We start from the raw sequence: 19989 nt of genomic DNA on the forward strand, positions 1-19989 counted from the left end.
AGAGCAAGTGGAAGAGGGGCAGAGAGAAAGAGAAAGAGAGAGAGAGAGAGAGAGAGAGAGAGAGAGAAGACACAGAATCCGAAGCAGGCTCCAGGCTCTGAGCTGTCAGCACAGAGCCCCACATGGGGCTTGAACCCATGAATCACGAGATCATGACCTGCACTGAAGTCAGACACTCAACTGACTGAGCTGCCCAGGTGCACCAGTAATATTCTATTTCTTAACCTGGTGGGGTTTCAGACTGCTATGTTCACTTTGAAAATTCATTAAGCAATAAAGTAATTGTGCACTTTATATATAAGTTAATCAAAGTTTACTTAAAAACTAAAGAACAGGAGATCAGATATATTGATATGCAAAGAGAGTCCCAATACATTGAAAAGGTACAGATCAGTTTATTATAACATTTGTTTCCTCTAATGAATACTTACATTTATATAAGTAAACAAAATCAGATAACTTATTAGCAATCATCTTCCCAAGGCTAAGATTACAGAGGATTTTCACTCCCTATATTTGTTCATTATTTTAATTTTTGAGTATGTGCTACTGTACAAGCAACAGAAATACTAACAACATCCGTCTTTAAATTTGAGGTAAGTCTAGGGGTACCTGGGTGGCTCAATCAGTTAAGGGGCTGACTCTTGATTTCTGCTCAGGTCACAATCTCATGATCGGTGAGACCGAGCCCCATGCTGGGCTCTGCATAATGGCATGGAGCCTCCTTGGGATTCTCTCTCTGACTCTTCCCCACTTGCGCTCGCTCTTTCAAAATAAACAATTTTAATTTAAAAAATATAAATAAATAGAGCTAAATATAGTGGACTAAGTTATGAATTATCTACTTCATCTTTTTCATTCATACAGTAGTAGTACCCACACTGCCAGAGGGAGGGTCAAAACAAGAGTAGTTTGAGGTAGAGAGAGAGGATATGTGTTTGTAGTAAGAAAGAAGATGGGGACATAAGTCCTCGCTCATCATTTAAAAAAATTTTTTTACATGTTTATTTATTTTTGAGAGAAAGAGAGACAGCATGAATGGGGAAGGGGTAGAGAGAGAGGGAGACACAGGATCCAAAGCAGGCTCCATACTCTGAGCTGTCAGCATAGAGCCCAACGCGGGGCTCGAACTCACGAGCCTTGAGATCGTGACCTGAGCCGAAGTCGGACGCTCAACTGACTGAGCCACTCAGGCACCCCATTGGTCATCATTTAATAGCTGTATGACTTGGGAAAGTCAGTCAATCTCTCTGAGCTTTAGTCTCCTGACCTAAAAGCAAGATGACATTTTTTTACCTAACCGAGTTATGTCAAAAATCAAATGAAATAGGATATGTGACAGACAATACTTTAAATAATAAAGAAGCATGTAAACATTACTTTTACTATTTTTATTACACTTAGTACATTTGTTGGTTGACTAATTTAAATCCTTCTACTTCTGAACTGCATGCACAGTTGTACGTTCTTGAGTTTTCCTCATTTAAGTTATATAAAGCCACTGCTTTTACTTATTTAGTCCTTAGTATATGCCTACAAAAAATTCCAGGGAACAAATATATTCATTTTCCTACACAATTTTCTGCTAGCAACTTGCAAGTGTCACAACTGACAGAGTAACAAGTATCTTTAAAAATCCTACAATAGATTTTATTGTGTGCTAAATACTAAGAAACCACAGGGACCATGAAGCATCAGCAAATAGCCCCCAGATTAATTCTCTCATAGGTCACTATCACTGGAAAGGACACTTAATTTTTAAATTTTTTTTTTAATGTCTATTCATTTTTTGAAAGAGAGAGAGCACGTGCATACGCACGAGTAGGGGAGGAGTGGAGAGAGAGGGAGACACAGAATTCGAATCGGGCTCCAGGCTCTAAGCCGTCAGCACAGAGCCCAATGTGGGGCTCAAACTCATGAGCCACAAGATCATGATCTGAGTTGAAGCTGGACGCTCAACCAACTGAGCCACCCAGGCGCCCCTGAAAAGGACACTTTCTACTGTGTTTTAATTCAGCAAGAAAGTCACACTTGCATTCACTTTCTAACTTCAAGGTTTATTTCTAAAGTAAAAACTTATTTTCCAGGGCGCCTGGGTAGCTCAGTCGGTTGAGGGTCCAACTTCGGCTCAGGTCATGATCTCATTGCTTGTGGGTTTGAGCCCCCGATCGGGCTCTGTGCTGACAACTCAGAACCTGGAGCCTCCTTCAGACTTTGTGTCCCCCTCTCTTTCTGTCCCTCCCTGACTCATGTTCTTTCTCTCTCTCAAAAATAAAATAAACATTAAAAAAGTATTTTTTAACTTATTTTCCCATTTAATTCCCATGTTTTGAATTAAAAAGTTTTGAATCCCTTGTAAAGAAATCATTTCGGTTTTGGACATTTTCTTTAAACCTTAAGAATGCCAATTAATTTATCTTTTTAAAAGTCTTTTGTATTTACTATGGGTAGTGGGTAAGTTTAATTTTTTTCGGTGCATTTTCTCTATTTTCCAAATTCTCCACAAAAAGCTTGCATTACATTCATATATGAATACAGAAAGATTGGGGCGCCGGGGTGGCTCAGTCTGTTAAGTGTCTGACTCTTGACTTCAGCTCAGGTCATGTTCTCATGGTTCATGAGTTTGAGCCCTGAATCGGGCTCTACACTAACAGTGTGGAGCCTGATTGCGTGCTTGGGATTGTCTCTCTCTCCCTCTCTCTCTGCCCTGTCTCTGCTCACGTGCATGTGCGCATGCTCTTGCTCTCTCTCAAAATAAACTTTACCAAAATTTTAAAGAAGGTACAAAAACATTAATTTTATCTCTTTTATAATAAGAAGCTAAGACACTAAGTGAGCTTAGGCAGAGACTTCCAACTTTTTTTCTGAACTAAGGGTCACAATTAGCAAAAAGATTTTTATATCACTCTTTAGATAATTCTCTGTCTTTCCCAAATGTAATTTACACTGCACTTGTGTCCTAAAAATGGTAACAGAAACTAGGTATGAAGGCTTAAAACAATGTTCTAACATAACCTCTAGAAGTTATAATTTAAGAGGATTGTTGAAATTAAAAACAGTAGTTCCATTTTCTGAGGACCTACTAGGTGCAAGCACTAAGTATTTTCCAAACATGGTCTCAGTATAGTAAGTAACTTGCCCAAGATCTTAAATAGTCAGAATTCAAATGCCATTTTGGATATTAGGCGCTGCAATTAAAAAAAGGATAAAATTAGACCCTCAAAGCTAAGGAAAAGGAAAGCAGTCCCTAACACCCAGGAGCTGGCCTAGTACTATCAGTATCAGCTAGGGTCTGGTGTAACTAAGAGTTGATCTGGCATTACACCTAGGTCTGGTGTTCTTTTGAACATAAACAATTTCATACAACATTAGCATCAGATAAGGCTACTCTATGATGGTGATGGATCAAGACAAACACAAGACACAGACAAAACATGAACACTGTCCAAGCCATGAAATACCAAACACCCCCCTTTTCAGCCTAATGAGTGCTTCTCAACCAGTAACAGCTTTAGCCTTATTCTATTCTTCCCTCTTCCTAAATCACATTTAATCACATTTAATCATAGAATATCTCCACCTCCTCCTATCATCCAATCCAGAGTAAAACTCTACTTCCTTAAATCCTCCTCAAAATCACCCAATACAAGCCCAAATCCTAGAGTAAGTTATTTCCAACACCCTTTCCCTAGGATGCCATGGTTTCCACAGTGCACGTTCTCCCTGCTTCAATGATAAATCACACCTGTTCAATTACAGGTGTGTGTTCCTAGCGATGGTTGACTGAAAGACATTGACAAAACCCACTTAAAAACAACAGTTACTTCTCTTCCTCTCTATTGTAGCATAAAGTATCTGTAGAAGAGCTGGAAAGATACATGAATAAGTTTAGAATGTATGCTCTACCCAGTTAGCTGTAAAACAAGTCTCCAAGATAATCATAGATTTTGCTATTTTTCTTTCTTCATTGACCAGAAAGAACAACTGCTGACATGTGAGTCTGCTCAAAGTTTTATTCTATAGGATATCTAGTGTGAGCAGTTAATCCACAAAGAGAAAAAATAGGCTACATTAGCACATTAATAATTTCACGGGTATTATATAGGTCAAGGAGAATTGTAAGTCAAAAAAAGAGGAAACCATTAGAAAAATAGAGAATCCATACTTTGCTAGAAGTCAAAAGGCCAACTACTGGATTGGATGGAGCACGGGGAATATGATAGTAGAAAAAAGAGGTAGGAAAGGTTAGGGAAGATCCTTTGTCAATAATTTAATAATTTTAATAATTTAATAATTTAATATCCATTTACTGACTATTCCTCAACTATCATCTAGATAACTCATCTGGATAGATTCTTAGGAATCTAGTTACCAGGTGAGTTTTATAGGGTTTAACTACATTCTACATTAGGAAAAATATAAACTGCAATAAAAAAGATCTAAAAACACAGCAAGGGATACAGTTCCGAACAGTGGCTGCCTTTTTGTCTTTTTAGTGCAAATGCCACTAACTAGTCTTGAAGAGAAATGTGAAATGTTTATTGTGTATTTAATAAAAGATGATGTTATTCTTTTGGAAAAGGGTGATATTATGTGAATGTCCATCCATCAGAATAATTATTTCCTTGTTCTAATCATAGAAACTTCAGAGCATAATCATCAGGTCCAAGAAAATTGTCTGAAATCAGTCTTTTCAACATGGTGACTAGCAGGTTTTAAGGGTAAAAGAAAGCATACCAAATCTGACATTTATTTTCTCTATTCTCTATCTTTACCTTCTGAAAATACAGATAGGCAAGTATTTTGTGCATGTTTTAAACAGTGTAAGGATGCATTATAGGGGATTATACAATTATACAATTTTTCAAAATTCTGCTTTAAATATAAACTGGGAATAAATATAAAAAGATTCTATTAGACAATTTCTGTCCTTGATGCCAGGTTCTTCAGCGCTACAATATCCTGAGAAACCAACTCTCTCTCTTTCATACAACGTACTGGGCCCTTACTGTCAAGTTCTACATACTCCAGGCAATCAAACCACACCTACAAAACCTGCACCACTACTTGCAGGAGTCATGCCAAACATGTTCGGTCATGTTCCGGTTAATCCAAAGACCCACTATGACAACCTCCTCCTTTCCCCCAAGTATTCCAAAGGGTCTAGTGCAAGCATTACAAAATAGAGAACCTGCCTAGTATAAAGCAGAAAGTACAATATTCTTAAGTTCACCTAAACTCTGTTCCTGGTTCTGCTAATGTGAGTTCACTCTTTAAATTTCAGTTTCTCCATACACATGATGAATATAAAAGGTTATCAGTTTTCCAAAGATGTTCAACAATTAAAAATATATCCACAAATTATTTAACTCCTTGACAAAAATGAGAAATATATAAAATGCATGAAAACACACACATCTTTTATTAATCACATAGCAAATGCCGTCTTATCTCACTGGAGAGGAAGTGAGTTTTTCTTAAGTAGCATCGAGAATGCAGAGCTATGCAAATGAATTAGTATCCAATAAATTCTTGCTTTAATGAATAGAACTCAACTATCCTTACATTAGGTAAACAGAATTTGCTGTGTTATTCTTCTCGGTTTAAAATAGTGTGGCTTCATACAAACTTAGCCATTTATGAAAATTCAGTATCAAAGCTGAGTATGCCAAAAGAATAAAATACAAAATAAGCAGTCACTATATAAACCACACGTATACACTACTTTATTAAAATAAGATTTAATTTGGCCTTTATTACTTCAAGGCATCAAATGTTTCAATTAATTAACACCACTACAGTCTGAAATAGCGCACTTCACCTGCAGAAACAAAGTGGCTTTCAGCACATTTAGAAGCTAAATCAAGTTGCTAAGGGAATAGCACTGCATCACATTACTAGCCCCTTGATGGTTTACCAGAGTTAGGAAACCTTTGATGACTGATTTAAAGACAATTCATTTCTTGCTTTTTCTTTTTTTTTTTTTTTTTAAGTAGACCTCATGCCCAGCACAGAGCCCAGTGTGGGGCTTGAACTCACGACCCCAAGACCAAGACCTGAGCCAAGATCAAGAGTCGGACACTTAACCGATGGAGCCACCCAGCAGCCTCAAAGGGTTCTATTTGTTCATATATACAGTATTTTGACACAGTGGGAAAGAGGGAGAATGAAATTCTCGTATTCTTCTATATTGTCAAAGACAGCTGAGAGATAAATAGGCTTCAAATGTGAACTCTTGCAACTACTGGATTAAGGCTCAAGTACAAAAAGTTTCAATACTCTAAAGAAAAAATAGGAGATAGAAGGGAACCATGACAATATAAACTTAGCTTTAACTCATTTTTAAAGGAAAATGAATAATTTGTTTCAGTTTGAATTAGTTTTGGCATATAAGGCATCAGTTGCAGAACTCAAAGTGAAGAGTTACCAAAGCCCATTCCGACATCTTTTAGAAACTAAAATAAAGCAAAAAACTTTGAATAGAAACATTATTGGTAGAATGAGGGTGATGTGGTCCATGGATTGCTGAAATATTTATACTTAAAAAATATTTTAGGAGGATTTAACTATAATAGATGCAGGCATACATGTGATACTCTAAGATAAATTATAAGTATGAAACACAAAGTCTAAATTCTACTTCTGTCACTTATCCCTCACATGAAACTGATTTCTCTTTAAATCTAATAGCCTCAGATCTTTTTTTTTTTTTTCTCATATCTAGGTTTTCCTTGCCCTCTCCTCTTATCCTACCTCCCTCCTAACTCCCATCACTCAGTGTTAAATAAAATATCCTTATATTTTCTGGCATTCTTTTCCTAAATACTACAATGAATCTACCTTTAAAGATCTTCCCTCTATTCTAAACCATCTTTTGACCTAGACTGGTAAACTTCTGAAGACCCTACTGTAACCAGATAGTTCAATAAAACAGTGCTTCTCTAGGAAGAGACGATGGTACTCTTCATCCTCACCAAGGATCCTTGGATGTTCCTAAGTGGTGGTACAGCATAAAGCAGTTAACAAAAAACTTCCTTCCACAAACACATGGTATTTTTGTTCTTAAACAGACTCCTTCCTATAACTCTTTTTTTTTTTAAATAAAGATTTTTTTTAAAGCAATCTCTACACCCAATGGGGGGCTCAAACTCAGAACCCTGAGATCAAGAGCTGTGTGTTCCACCAACTGAGCCAGCAAGGTGTCCTTTCCTAGAACTCTCTTAACCTCCACTGTCCTAACAATCAAAAACCATGAATGCCTGTCCCTTTCCTTAAATCCAAAGGAAATAGGTTTCAACAAAACTGAAATTCTAGAACAGTTTCTGCAGTTGACAGTGGTGAAATATTGCAAATGAACAGATTTTTTTTTTTCCTTTCTAACTGACAATGTAAGTGAACACCTAATTGAGGTGGGATAGAAAAATGTTCTTTGGTAGTTACAGGAAAAAGAAGATCTCAGCGTACCAGAGGGAGAGATGAAAGGAGGGATTTTCAAAATGTTTTAAGACGTCTTCTAACTTCAGCTCTCATCTTCCATAAAAAATTTTTTTTCATAAGCAATCAGCATAGGTTTGAAATGCTTTAATCCTTTGGGACTCAGTTTGTTCATCTGTAAAATGCTGATACTAACAGTACTTTTAACTCACAGGGTAATTGTGAGGATTAAATAGGTAATACACACAAACCTAATAGTACAGTGCTTGGTGCACAGAACCACTTAAAAACGTTTAAAAAAATCTAAAGGATATAGATTTCGCTTTCATTCAAAGTGGGAAAGAGGGAGATGAAAAAAAAGATATACATCTTTGCTTCAAGTTTTATTATAAAACGAGCTATGTAAGTTTTTCCTGTTCATTTATTTAACATTTCAATTTAGAAACTTAGAGGCAACCTTGTTATACTGATTTACATAAAATCAAACAAGGCACAAATTTCACGTTAAACTAGAACTTGACAGAAAAGCACTTGGGAGTCATTCTATTGATAAAATGCCTGTCCTGTAACTTCAAACAAAATGCCAATTTAGCTATAATCCGATGCAGCTGTTCCTTTCAAAATTAAGTCACCATTTGTTCTTTTTTTTTTCTGACACTACAGTACCTTGCTTTCATTAAAAGCTTCTAACAAGGCACAGCTTCTCCGATACCAAAACCTTTTGGAAACCTGGCTCAGAGGAAGCCACACACTGTTTACAGTGCTAGAAAGGATCCGTGTGGTCACTCTAGGACAACTGTCACTGTCACTAGCACGTCCGGCTGTCTCAGGGACTTGGGTCATGTCGAAGTGAAGGGGAAGGCTGGTGTCTGAAACAAAGTCGACAGCTAGGGTGGCTGAACGGGGGGAGGTTTAACTGAGAACAGGACGAGGGTCTGACCGCGGTGAAGCCGTCTGGTGGGGTGGATCAATTCCGAGGGTGCACTGCCCACTCCCAGAGCAAAGGGACGCAGGTGTTGCCATCCCTCGGCAACCCCACCGCTTTCTTCCTGGCGCCGCCTCCCCCCTCCCCTCAGCCCCCTAGTTACCTTTCTCGTCCTCATCGATGCGCAGGGCAACGGAGATGTACTCGAAGGCCTGTTTGTGGAAGGCTCGGACGCGCTCGGCCTCCCCGCCCGGCACTGGTGCCGGGGGCGAGGCCGAGGCCGGCGCCGGCGCGGCCCGGGAGCTCCTCTTGGCAGCCATGAGGGCGCGGGAGAAGCGCTGGCAGAGCCACACGAAGAGGAGCCCCAGGTGGAAGGCGACGAACCGCAGCAGCGCGAAGCCTATGAACAGCGGGTAGGAGAAGTAGTACAGGTTCCGCTTATGCTGCGACTCGGGCGGGGGGGCCGGCCTGGGGGCGGGACGGGCGGGGGTCAGGCAGGGGGGCGGAGGCCTGGGAGGCACCGGGCTGCTGCCGCCGCCGGAGCCTTTCTTCTTCCCTCGTCCACCCGGAGAATTCATTCACAGCTCCCACTGCCGCCGCCGCCATAACCCGCCTCCCGCAGACCGACGGCGACCAAGCGACGGCGGCGGCCACTGGGACGGCGAGGGCCACAGACGCCCGCGCGCCCGCCGGTCCCAGGAGCTCGGCACCTCCACGCGCTGCTCGCAGGCTCCGCCCCTTTCTCCGCGCTCGGCCAAGAGCACAACCCCTTTCCTCCTCCAGCGGTCGGTAGCTCCTGCCCCTCCCTCTCGGTGTCCTCTCAGCCTCCTGGTAGCTCCGAGCGGTGACCGCGCACGCGCACGCACACCCATGTCTTTCTCCGGCGCGCGCGCGCACGCCGCCGTCTTTGTTGACCCGAGCTCCTACTGCGCGTGTGCAGTTCCCGCCCTTTGGGCCCTTCCCAGCGGGACTACTGTTCCCAAGGTACAGTTCGGCTACGTTGTCCTCAGGGACTAGTCGCTCTACTGACAACGCTGTCCCCGGCAACTGCTTAGCAGGGAACCTTGGTCATCAACTCCTCAACGCAGCGGGTACAGCTGCGGCTTGGGGTCGTTCTGCTAGTTCGCAGGGCTCCTATCTCGCACTGTCATCGTTTTCTTATATTTCTTTCAGCATTTTCTGCCAGTCTTCCGCAAGGGATGGTTCACCTGTGTTCCATCTCAAAAGTAATGGGTACCATGAAAACACTCTCAGTGTCCATCTATAGGAAAATGATTAAATGAATTTTGGAATACCTATATGTAATTCCGTGGACCATTTAAAAAGAATGAGGTGGACCTATATGTACTGATAAAGAAAGGTGTCCAGGATATATTGTTAAGTGAAAATAGGAAATTACCGATCAGTGTGGTATGATCCTATTTTGTATTAAAAAGAAAATAAAAGTAAGGGTACCAATCTGGGAATTATTATCAGAGAAAGAAGCAATTGTAGAGACGTATAAACTCAAGGTCACCGAAAACAAAAATGTTAGCTCACTGGAATAAAGTGAACGATTCTAGAGGTTTAATTAGTATGTGTTTAGATGTCTATTTTGAAGAATTAATTCGTTTGACTAGGGACATTCCTAGGTTTTGCACAGTAATCACCCCACAGCTTACTAAAGAGTCCAGACTGGGCCTTTTTTTTTTTTTTTTTTTTTTTTTAATCTACTGGATGTCCCTTCCTTTGGGGAACTACCTACCCACTTCTGCTGCCTGTATTCCAATGAGCTGCAAGCACTGAACCCAACCTCCAAGATCACAGAAGTGGAAACATGAGGTTAATATACTCTCCTAGAAACTGGAATCTTGGATGGACACACTGGGATAAAAGATAGTAGGAACTGAGTTCCTCTAAAGAGCTAGTCTATCAGTTCATCTCATTGAGATCCCCAGAGCTGCCAGTCTCCTGGACTGGTCACTTGATAGTGTAACCTATCCAATAAACTATTCAGCCTGTATCTCTATTTCTCTGTTTCTCTCTCTCCCTTTCTCCATCTATCTCTCTTTTGTTTCCTCTCTTTTTCTTTTTACTTGGGTTAGCCATAGTTGTTTCTTGTTGCCTAAAATTAAGGAATCCTAACTGATAAAGTCCCCATTGTTGACAGAGTGAGGTTTATAAATGCTTCATGCCAGCTTCCAAGAATCTCCGTATTCTGGCCAAAATTTTGTCTAATTTTTTCCCACTACTACCTCCCTACAAACATAGGTTATTGCAAAAATGACTTACCCTCTGTTTCGCTCCAACTGCTCCCCACCCCTTTGCCTGCCTCTGTGCTTCTGCCAATTCCTCATTCTGAAATGTCCTTTCCTTCATATTTGATTAATTTCCATTCCTGACTTTTCTCTTTTGAACACCATAGTACTTTTGTTGTAATGTGAAATCCCTTATATTTATACATATATCATGCAAAGAAGATATGTGTAACTTATATGTACAAAGAAAAATAATGAAACAAACAGCATCCAGTTTAAGAAAAACTAATGTGACCTGTTCCTTGAAGCACTTTGTGAGCCCCTCCCTAATCTCAGTCTCCCCCTTTCGAGGAAGCTGCTGTCCAAAATTTTGTACTCATTGTTCCTTTGCCTTTCATTTTAGTTTTGCAATGTCTGTATGTATTTCTATACCATATATTGTATAGTTTTGCCTGGTTTTGACCTTATACAAATGCAACCATACCACATGTATTCTTAATTAGCAGTTTTCTGCTCAATAGTTAAGTGTTTATGATAACTCCTTGTTGATTTGTATAGGTATAGTACATTTATTTTCACTGCTATGTGGTTTTCCACTATATGAATTTACAACAATTTATTTTACCATTCAACTGTTGATGGTGCCAGTTTTGTTTTTGTTTTTCCTTAAACAACTTTTTAACTTGCCAAGACATGGCATATAGTAGAGTGGATCTGGAGTCAGATTGGTTGCATTTAAATCCCTGCTCCACCACTTTCTATGATCTTGGACTAGTGAGTGACTCAGCTTTCACATCTATTACATAATAACAGATTAGTGCCTGGAATGAAGTTGCTGCTTGATAAGTTGTTGAATGAAGAATGGTTCTCTCACATCTACACATATACTATAATCCACTAAAATGAATTACTAGCAAGTTTCCAAACATTCATTGCCCTTTCCTAGGACCACAGTTATCCTTGTGTCATTTTTCTTTCCCTTAGAATTGCTTCTCCTCCTACCTCTACTGTCAAAATCTCTCATGGCTTAACCATAATGTTATCTTCTTTTCTTAAATATTTATTTATTTTGAGGAGGGAGGGGAAGAGAGAGAGGGAGAGACTGAGTCCCAAGCAGGTTCCATGCTATCAGCGCGGAGCCCCACTTGGGACTTGATCCCACAAACCATGAGATCATGACCTGAGCTGAAACCAAGAGTCAAATGCTTAACCGACTGCGCCACCCAGGCACCCCTGTAATGTTATCTTGTCAATAAATCCTTCCCTTATCACCTGCAGCAGAAATGATTCTATTTTTTAATTCTTATGACAATTTGGTTGTGTTACTCTATGACTCTTCTAATATATTGCCTTGTGTGACAGTTATTTAAATGCTTTGTCACCTCCTGGTATAGATGATAAACTTATTTCAAGGCAGTGGCCAAACCTGACCCATTTTGGCTTACTTTCTGCACCTAGCCTGATGCCTTGCTTATAGTACTCACTTAATAAATACCAACAATTTGAGGGGCACCTGCGTGGCTCAGTCAGACTTCAGCTCAGGTCATGATCTCACGGTTCGTGGGTTTGAGCCCCACATCAGGCTCTGCACTGACAGCTCAGAGCCTGGAGCCTGCTTCCAATTCTGTGTCTTCTGCTCTCTCTCTGTCTCTCCCCTGCTTGTGCACACTCTCTCTGTCTCTCAATAAACATTTTTTAAAAATTAAAAAAAATCAATAATTCGAAAAACAATTCAAACAGGTAATTGTTGTAAATATCTGTTGCTGTGTAATAAACCACTCCAAAAATTTACTGGCTTAAGATTACAGCCATTTATTTACTCATGATTTTGTGGATGAGCAATTTGGGCTGAATTTAGCAGGCAATTCTTCTTTTGGCCTTGCCTTGCCTGAGGTCATTCATGTAGATGTTAGTCATCTGATGGCTTGATTGAGCCTGGGTGGCCTAACTATCCTCACTCATGTGCCCAAATGGCAGTGGTAGCTGTTGGCTTGGGTATGTGTCTCCAGCAGTATATTCCAGACTTGTTTACATAGCATCTGACTTCAAGAGAGCATGTGTGGAGGGGCGCCTGGGTAACTCAGTCGGTTAAGCGTCCTAAGCTCAGGTCGTGATCCCACGGCTTGTGGGTTAGTGCCCAGCAGCATCGGGCTCTGTGTTGACAGCTCAGGGCCTAGAGCCTGCTTCGGATTCTGTGTCTCCCTCTCTCTCTGCCCCTCCCCTGCGTGTGCTCTCTTTCTCTCTTGAAAATAAATAAATGTTTAAAAAATTAAAAAAAAATTTTTAAAGAGAGTATGAGTGGAAGTGCAAGTTCTCTTAAAGCCTAAACCCCACAGCTGCACATTGTCATTTCTGCTGCATTCTGTCATCAAAGCAAATTGCAAGTCCAACTCCAAACCCAGAAATGGGAGAATAAATTCTACACTTGATGGAGGAGTGACAAATTCACACTGCTAAGGGGGAATTTCTATATGGAATTATTGTGGCCATCTTTGCAAATAATCTACCCTAGTGATTATGTGTAAAATTTCCTTTTATCTCAAGTTAAAATTTCAGCTTAAACTGTAGATGGATTACTCATCTAAGAAAGCATTTCCCAACCATTTTGCTGAATCACAAAAACCTTCTTAGTTTTAATCGTGAGGTAAATTAACACAATTTTAGGGTAACAGGAACAATAAGATGATGACTAGTACTACTAATATTTATTGACTCCATATTCTGGGCTAAGCAGGTTACCTTATACTGTCTCATTCAACCATCACTATTTGAGTTAAGCATTGCTGTCTACATCTTTAAAAATAAGGAACCCAGGGGTGCCTGGGTGGCTCAGTCGGTTGAGCAGCCGACTTCGGCTCAGGTCGTGATCTCATGGTCTGTGAGTTCAAGCCCCGCGTCGGGCTCTGTGCTGACAGCTCGGAGCCTGAAGCCTGTTTCAGATTCTGTGTCTCCCTCTCTCTGACCCTCCCCCGTTCATGCTCTGTCTCTCTCTGTCTCAAAAATAAATAAACGTTAAAAAATTAAATAAATAAATAAATAAATAAATCAAATAAAAATAAGGAACCTGAAGCTCTAAAAGTCTGTTACTTGCCCAAACATCACGTATTAAAGATACATACTACTTCAGGGAGTTAAGGAAAATGTTTTTACATAGTCTGTTTATATATTATTAATTATGAAATAAGTATATCTTTGGCCCCTAGAGCAGGAGTGATCTTTTTTTTTTCCCTTGGCGTCCAGGTGTTAAGTCTCTGGCCTCTGGCCTCCCACTTGCTAGGTCTCTGCTATTCACTTGTGCTTAATATAGACTGTGTCAATATACCTTTGCCAATTTTTTGTATGGTAAAAATATGGGATTGAGAGTCAGAAAGACAGGTTTGGTGTTCTGGTTCTGGCAGTCATTAGCTGTGTAATGTGGAACATGTTCTTTAAGTAGTTCCTCTGTAAAATGAGTGGAATAAGAATGAAATTACAAAATGAAAGAATTCACTTAAAGCCTTCAGCATAATATCTACGATATAAGAGGTATCAATAAATTTTCTGTCTTTTACACCTCCAGTGCTGTTCCAGAAATCAGACTTTCCTGGGATCTCAATTTTTAGAAAACTCAATACACATCTTCTGCCTCTTGGAATTATACCCCAGTCAAATCCATTTTCTGAATTGACATCTTCCTATATTTGTTTCAAGAAGAACAGTGCCTGGTTGTTATCCTGGCCTTATAGTCTGCCTGGACTGAAGATCCTAACCTTTTCATTTAACCTACAGTGGGACAGCCTCCCAGTTTGCAGATGGTAAGGACTTGCAGGACACTTAATCTTAAATGGAATCTGGGCCAGTTTCACCAGGACAAAAAGGAGGAGCTGAGTACTGTGCTAACTAATCCAGGACATTTGGTCATTTTATCACTTTAACCCATTAACTTATTTACAAAGTGATTATCACCAGATAGTTTTTTTTGTTTGTTTTTTGGGTTTTTTTTTTTTTTTTGTGGCTATTTTAGCTCTACTTCTCTTCTAAGGAACTCCTCAAACCTTCAGCTTGAGAGACACTGGATTATCAGAAGTAGGGTCCAATGACAGATATTAAGGACCACTTTTCAGAAAAGTTAAGAGAGAAACAAAACAGTAACAGTAACAGTTGGGGGATTATTATCCAATAGCTGTGTTAAGCAAAAACCTAATTGTGGGCAATTAATCATTTCTCTGTATTGAGTCCACATTGTGTTGCATTTTATTCATTTACTTGTTCAACAAATAGATATTAAGCACTGACAGCATGCCAGGCAATGAGTAAGGTACCAAGATTATAGGAGGGGGTAAAATCAGATTTATTGTCTGATACAGTAACTAAAAAACTCAAGTAGCAACTAGCAACAGTGATGAGACATATACAGGAGTTCCAGGTGTGGTTGTGGTATTCAAAAATGTATGTATGGTATGAACGATGAAATTTACGAGAAATCAGAGTAGCATCCCCTTATGAAACAGGGCTGCTGTTAATCAGCCCCAGCTGATTTTTGCTTTTCGAGAATATGTGCTGTACTGGGGCACCTGGGTGGCTCAGTCGGTTAAGCGTCCAACTTCAGCTCAGGTCATGATCTCCTGGTTCATGAGTTTGAGCTTTGAGTAGGGCTCTGTGCTGACAGCTTGGAACCTGGAGCCTGCTTCAGATTCTGTGTCTTCTCTCTCTCTGTCCCTCCTTTACTCATACTCTGTCTCTCTTTCTCTCTCAAAAATAAATACACATTTAAAAAAACTAAAAAAAAGAATATTGGTGTACTGTTGCCAGGTTTTTAAAACATCTCAAGAGAAATGAGAATTCTCAATTTTTATGTGAAATCTATAGCTGAGGAGATACGGGCTCAAAATTGAAAAACAAATAAACCAAAACAAAACTGAGACACCAGTTTGAGATTCTCTGTTTCACAGAGGATTTGTTCTTAGTGAAAGCGTGAATGAGCTCATGGTTTTGAAATAGTAGTAGGTGTAAGAGTACAAATTGTTACCTAACCTGCTCAACGTGAGTTTTCAAACTGTGATGCTGTGGAACCATCAGCAGAGGTAGCTAATACAGAATTTGAAATGAATGCCCTGAAATGGCCATCTAGATTATGAGAGAGTACATTCAATCATCACTTGGAGTACTTGGTTATAGTAATACACTCTTACATTTCTGTATTTATGGTGGGCAGGGCATGTTTAGCGCACATGAAAAGCAGGGTAATGGGAACTGTTAGCACCAGGTGAGTGTTGGGGCACGCCAATGGAATTGTCTGTTTTCAAACCAACCGCCGTGGGTTCAGGAAGCCTTCTTTATCCTTGAGATCTTCCTCTCCACTTTGTCAGGTTAACTCATATCCTATATTCTGGTAAAGATACCTAAGTTTCTCCATTTACTCTCCTCATTACTGTTTCAGTCTGTTTTCTGTCTTCCTGCTCCTCCCAGCTTTGCTTAAACACCGATTCTTTGTTAATACTGCTCCAAAGACATATATCTCAACCTCATCTGAACTTCTTCAGAATTCATTTTCTATATCATTTATCTTAACCTTTAGTCAGTTATTATCTTATATTGTCATTTAAATGTATCATGTATATGTATATATATCTAATACAAATTAACTAGAATACAAATTTATGAGGGCAGGCACTGCAATTTATATTTATCTTAAATTCCCTGAGAGTTTGAGATCCCCAATATCACCTCCTGATTTGTTAGAAGGACTCATAGAACTCAGAATATAGTCATACTTACAGCTATGATTTACTTTTGAGAAGTTTTTTAATGTTTATTTATTTTTGAGAGAGAGAGAGCAAGAGAGAGAGACAGGGTGTGAGCTGGGAAGGAGCAGAGAGAGAGAGGGAGACACAGAATCCAAAGCAGACCCCAGGCCCTGAGCTGTCAGCACAGAGCCCAATGTGGGGCTCAAACCCATGAACTGCGAGATCATGACCTGAGCCGAAGTCAGACCCTTAACCAACTGAGCCACCCAAGCGCCCCTACAGCTGTGATTTATTAAAGCATAAGGATACACAGCAAAATCAGCAAAGGGAAAAAGGCAGGTGGGGCAAAGTCTGGAGAAAACCAGGTGCCAACTTCCAAGAGTCTTCTCTCAGTAGAGTCACACAAGACACAATTCCTCCAGCAATGAGTTCTGACAACAATATTGTTCACCATGACAGTCATCGGAAACTCAGTGCTTGGGTTTTACTAGGCACCCACTGACCAAGGTGTACCAAAATTCCAGACTCCTAGAAGGAAAGCTAGTGCTTAAAAGAAACTATAGTGTTTGCACAAACAATTTAAGTCACTCTAATCATTTAGGGAAAGTTTTGTATTTGTGTGGGAAACTGTTTATCATTCAAATTCTCAGATACCAGGCTTTCTGCTTTGCACAAATATATACATGCAAAAACAGATTCTTAACTATACATTTTCCTACAACATACATTGTTTTTCACATAAAATTATGTAACAAATGTTTTTTTATGCCAGTATCTGTAGATCTGTCTCAATCTTTTCAATGGTTACACAGTAGCCCATTGTATTGAGATATCTTAATTTAACCTACTCCCAATCTTTTCCTGCTAAAAACTATGGTACAATAAATATCTTTCTATTTGTGCATTTTTGTATTCATATGAGATAAAGTCCTTCACAGAGAAATCCTGTGTTATAGTGAAAATTCTGTTTTAGTTTATCCCTTTTATGGTAAGCTCATGTTGAAGTTGAACTCTTTACATAATATGCAGTAGTGAATGTTTTTTGACTGACTAGCCAGCATCCAATCCCTTTCTTTTCCCTTCCTACCCATTCTAAGATTTTCTCTTGTAGAACCAACCCTCTTCCATTGTACCATGTTCATACAATTCTGGTGGGATCAACTACTACCAGGAATGGGCATTAATTCAGGTTAGCACATCACATCCACATTGTCAAAATAACTGGTTCAAGATGGATAGATTAAAGGAAAGTTCAGGTTTTTGGTACATGGGTAAACCTAAGAGAAGTGATGCTTTCTGTCTTTGAATATGAAAAAGAAAGCAAGCTGTCCTGAGTACTTGTAGCAACGATATCTTGACCATGAGAAATCAGCCTGAGAATGAAGGTGATATATAGAAGAGATGAAGGTGAGAAACTTGTAGATAAACAGTATAAAATCTAAGCCTGGAGGCACCTGGCTGGTTCAGTTGTAGGAGCGTGCGACTCTTGATCTCAGAGTCATTAGGAGAGCCCCATCTTGGGAGTGGAGATTTCTTAAACAAAATACTTAAAAGCTATGACGAGGGTGCCTGGATGGCTCAGCTGGTTAAGCAGTCTGATTTAGGCTCAGGTCATAATCTCGTGGGGTTTGTGAGTTTGAGCCCTATGTGGGCCTCTGTGCTGACAGCTTGAGCTTGGAGCCTGCTTCAGATTCTGTGTCTCCCTCTCTCTCTGCCCCTCCCCAGCTTGCACTCTGTCTCTCTCTCAAAAATAAAAAAATAAACATAAAAAAATTTACAAGCCATGAATAGAGTGTGTTAGCTACCCACCTTATTACCACTGGAATTTTCAGTTGTTACTCAAAAAGTCTTGCCTGTTGTTTAACAAACTGGAGTTGGGATTTGTTACTAATACAAAGTATACTAATACATTTGTCCTCTATTTATGCATAGCTAGGAGCACCACTTTTGGAATTATGTAGATCTGGGTTAAAATTTCAACTAGCCATGTAAGTTATGTAACTTTATATGCCATTTTCTGAATCAATTTTATTATTTTATGGGGATAATTGTATTTACTTTATAAGGGATTAGAATATTATGTGGTAGAATATGTAAATCATTTCACAGGGTGCCTGAATCCAGTTGGATGTTTTTTTTTTTTTTCACCCTAGTTGGACTTCTAATTCAATTTTTTTCTGCATTCTCTTATACATGAATACATCAGTAATGCATTCTGATAATGATACTATAGAGAAACACTTTACACAATAATCTGGTATTATTGTCTAGTAAATTAGGTGGCATAACTACCAATTTCTATTTTATTGGCCAAGTTTGTCTTTAAGAGAAAAAAAGGTTTGGGGCATCTGGTTAGCTTGGTCAGAGCATGCAACTCTTGATCTTGGAATGGTGAGTTCTAGCCTCATGTTGGGTGTAGAACATAAAAAAAAAAAAAAAGAAAGAAAAGGGAAAGAGAGAAATGATTTCAACATGTATTAATATGGAATGGCTCTGGGTGTCTTAAAATTAAAACATATCATACTTATATATTGTACTTATTACTTAATAACTCATGACCTATTTATAAACATACATTTAAGTTATTTGGATTGTAAAAGGAAAACATAAAACATAAAATCAACACTTTTTTTTTTTAAAGATTTTGTTTTTAAGTAATTTCTACACCCAATGTGGGGCTTGAACTCGCAACGCTGAGATTAAGAGTCACATGCCTTTCCGTTTGAGTTAGCCTGGTGCCCCTAAAAACCAACACTTTAAAAAAACTGAAAATCTCTTAGGAAATTTTGGGGAAAAATCTAAATATAACCAACCTCTTATGTGAAATGGAAATAATTGACAATTTAGGGACTGGGAATTATAGGAAGTTTAGCTTTTTTATTTTTAGTACTCTCATTGCTAAGATCATGGCTGTATCATAAAAATCTGAATACACTCTATTCATGTCTTTTAACAGCCCATTTGACATGTTCCATGGTATATCAACATTTCTGAGATGAGGATGGTGGTAAGGGTGCTTGGGCATGGGGTTTGGTAATGGAGACAAGGGAGTTATGGGTAGAGTAGTTGTCTTCTAATATTAGCCACCAAAAGACACTTCCTTGGAAAGCTATTAAGCACATCTGAAATATACATTTCTAGGTCTTCAGAGGTGGTTGGTGTCCCTGTGCACAGACTATTCTCAGGAGGGTCTATTTACATTCAATAAATTCTATGTATTCCTCTGCAAAGACATTTGTGTTTGTGTGTGTGTATGAGTGTGTGCTGAATCATGCTCTTTATTTGAGCACTTTCTCACAAATCAAAAGAAAAAAGACTAGAAACAACAAAAAAGGTAGAACATATTCTTATAAAGAAGTAGTAAATGTAGATACAATAGAATGTTTCACTTATGTACCTTCACACAATGCATTTTCTTCTGTTTTATCTCATTTTATCCTCAACATGAAGAATTGTTATCCTAATCTACATGTAAAAAGACATGAAGCTCAGAAGAGTTCAAGTATTTGCTTATTTCCATGTGACAAACAAGTGAAGGAACCAGGTTCTGATATTCATCTAATCCCAAATCAAGCGTTCTCTACTACACATATTGCATTATTCCAAATAGGTATCATCTAATAGGTTAATATTTTATAAATGGGATTTGCATCAAGTCTATAAAAAG

At 39.2% G+C, this 19989-nt stretch overlaps 1 protein-coding gene across 2 annotated transcripts in view; it reads right to left on the minus strand.

The window, feature by feature from the left end:
* The window catches only part of SPAST (spastin), a 52811-nt gene extending 43787 nt beyond the window's left edge, over positions 1-9024 (minus strand). For both annotated transcript variants that reach the window (XM_030311353.1, XM_030311352.1), the window contains exon 1: positions 8523-9024. In XM_030311353.1, coding sequence (XP_030167213.1) covers positions 8523-8937 — 415 coding nt within the window. In that variant the 5' untranslated portion in view covers positions 8938-9024. The remainder of the gene's footprint in view (positions 1-8522) is intronic.
* Positions 9025-19989: the final 10965 nt, after the last annotated feature.

This window comes from Lynx canadensis, chromosome A3 (genome assembly GCF_007474595.2).
Source record: "Lynx canadensis isolate LIC74 chromosome A3, mLynCan4.pri.v2, whole genome shotgun sequence".
Taxonomy (NCBI): domain Eukaryota; kingdom Metazoa; phylum Chordata; class Mammalia; order Carnivora; family Felidae; genus Lynx; species Lynx canadensis.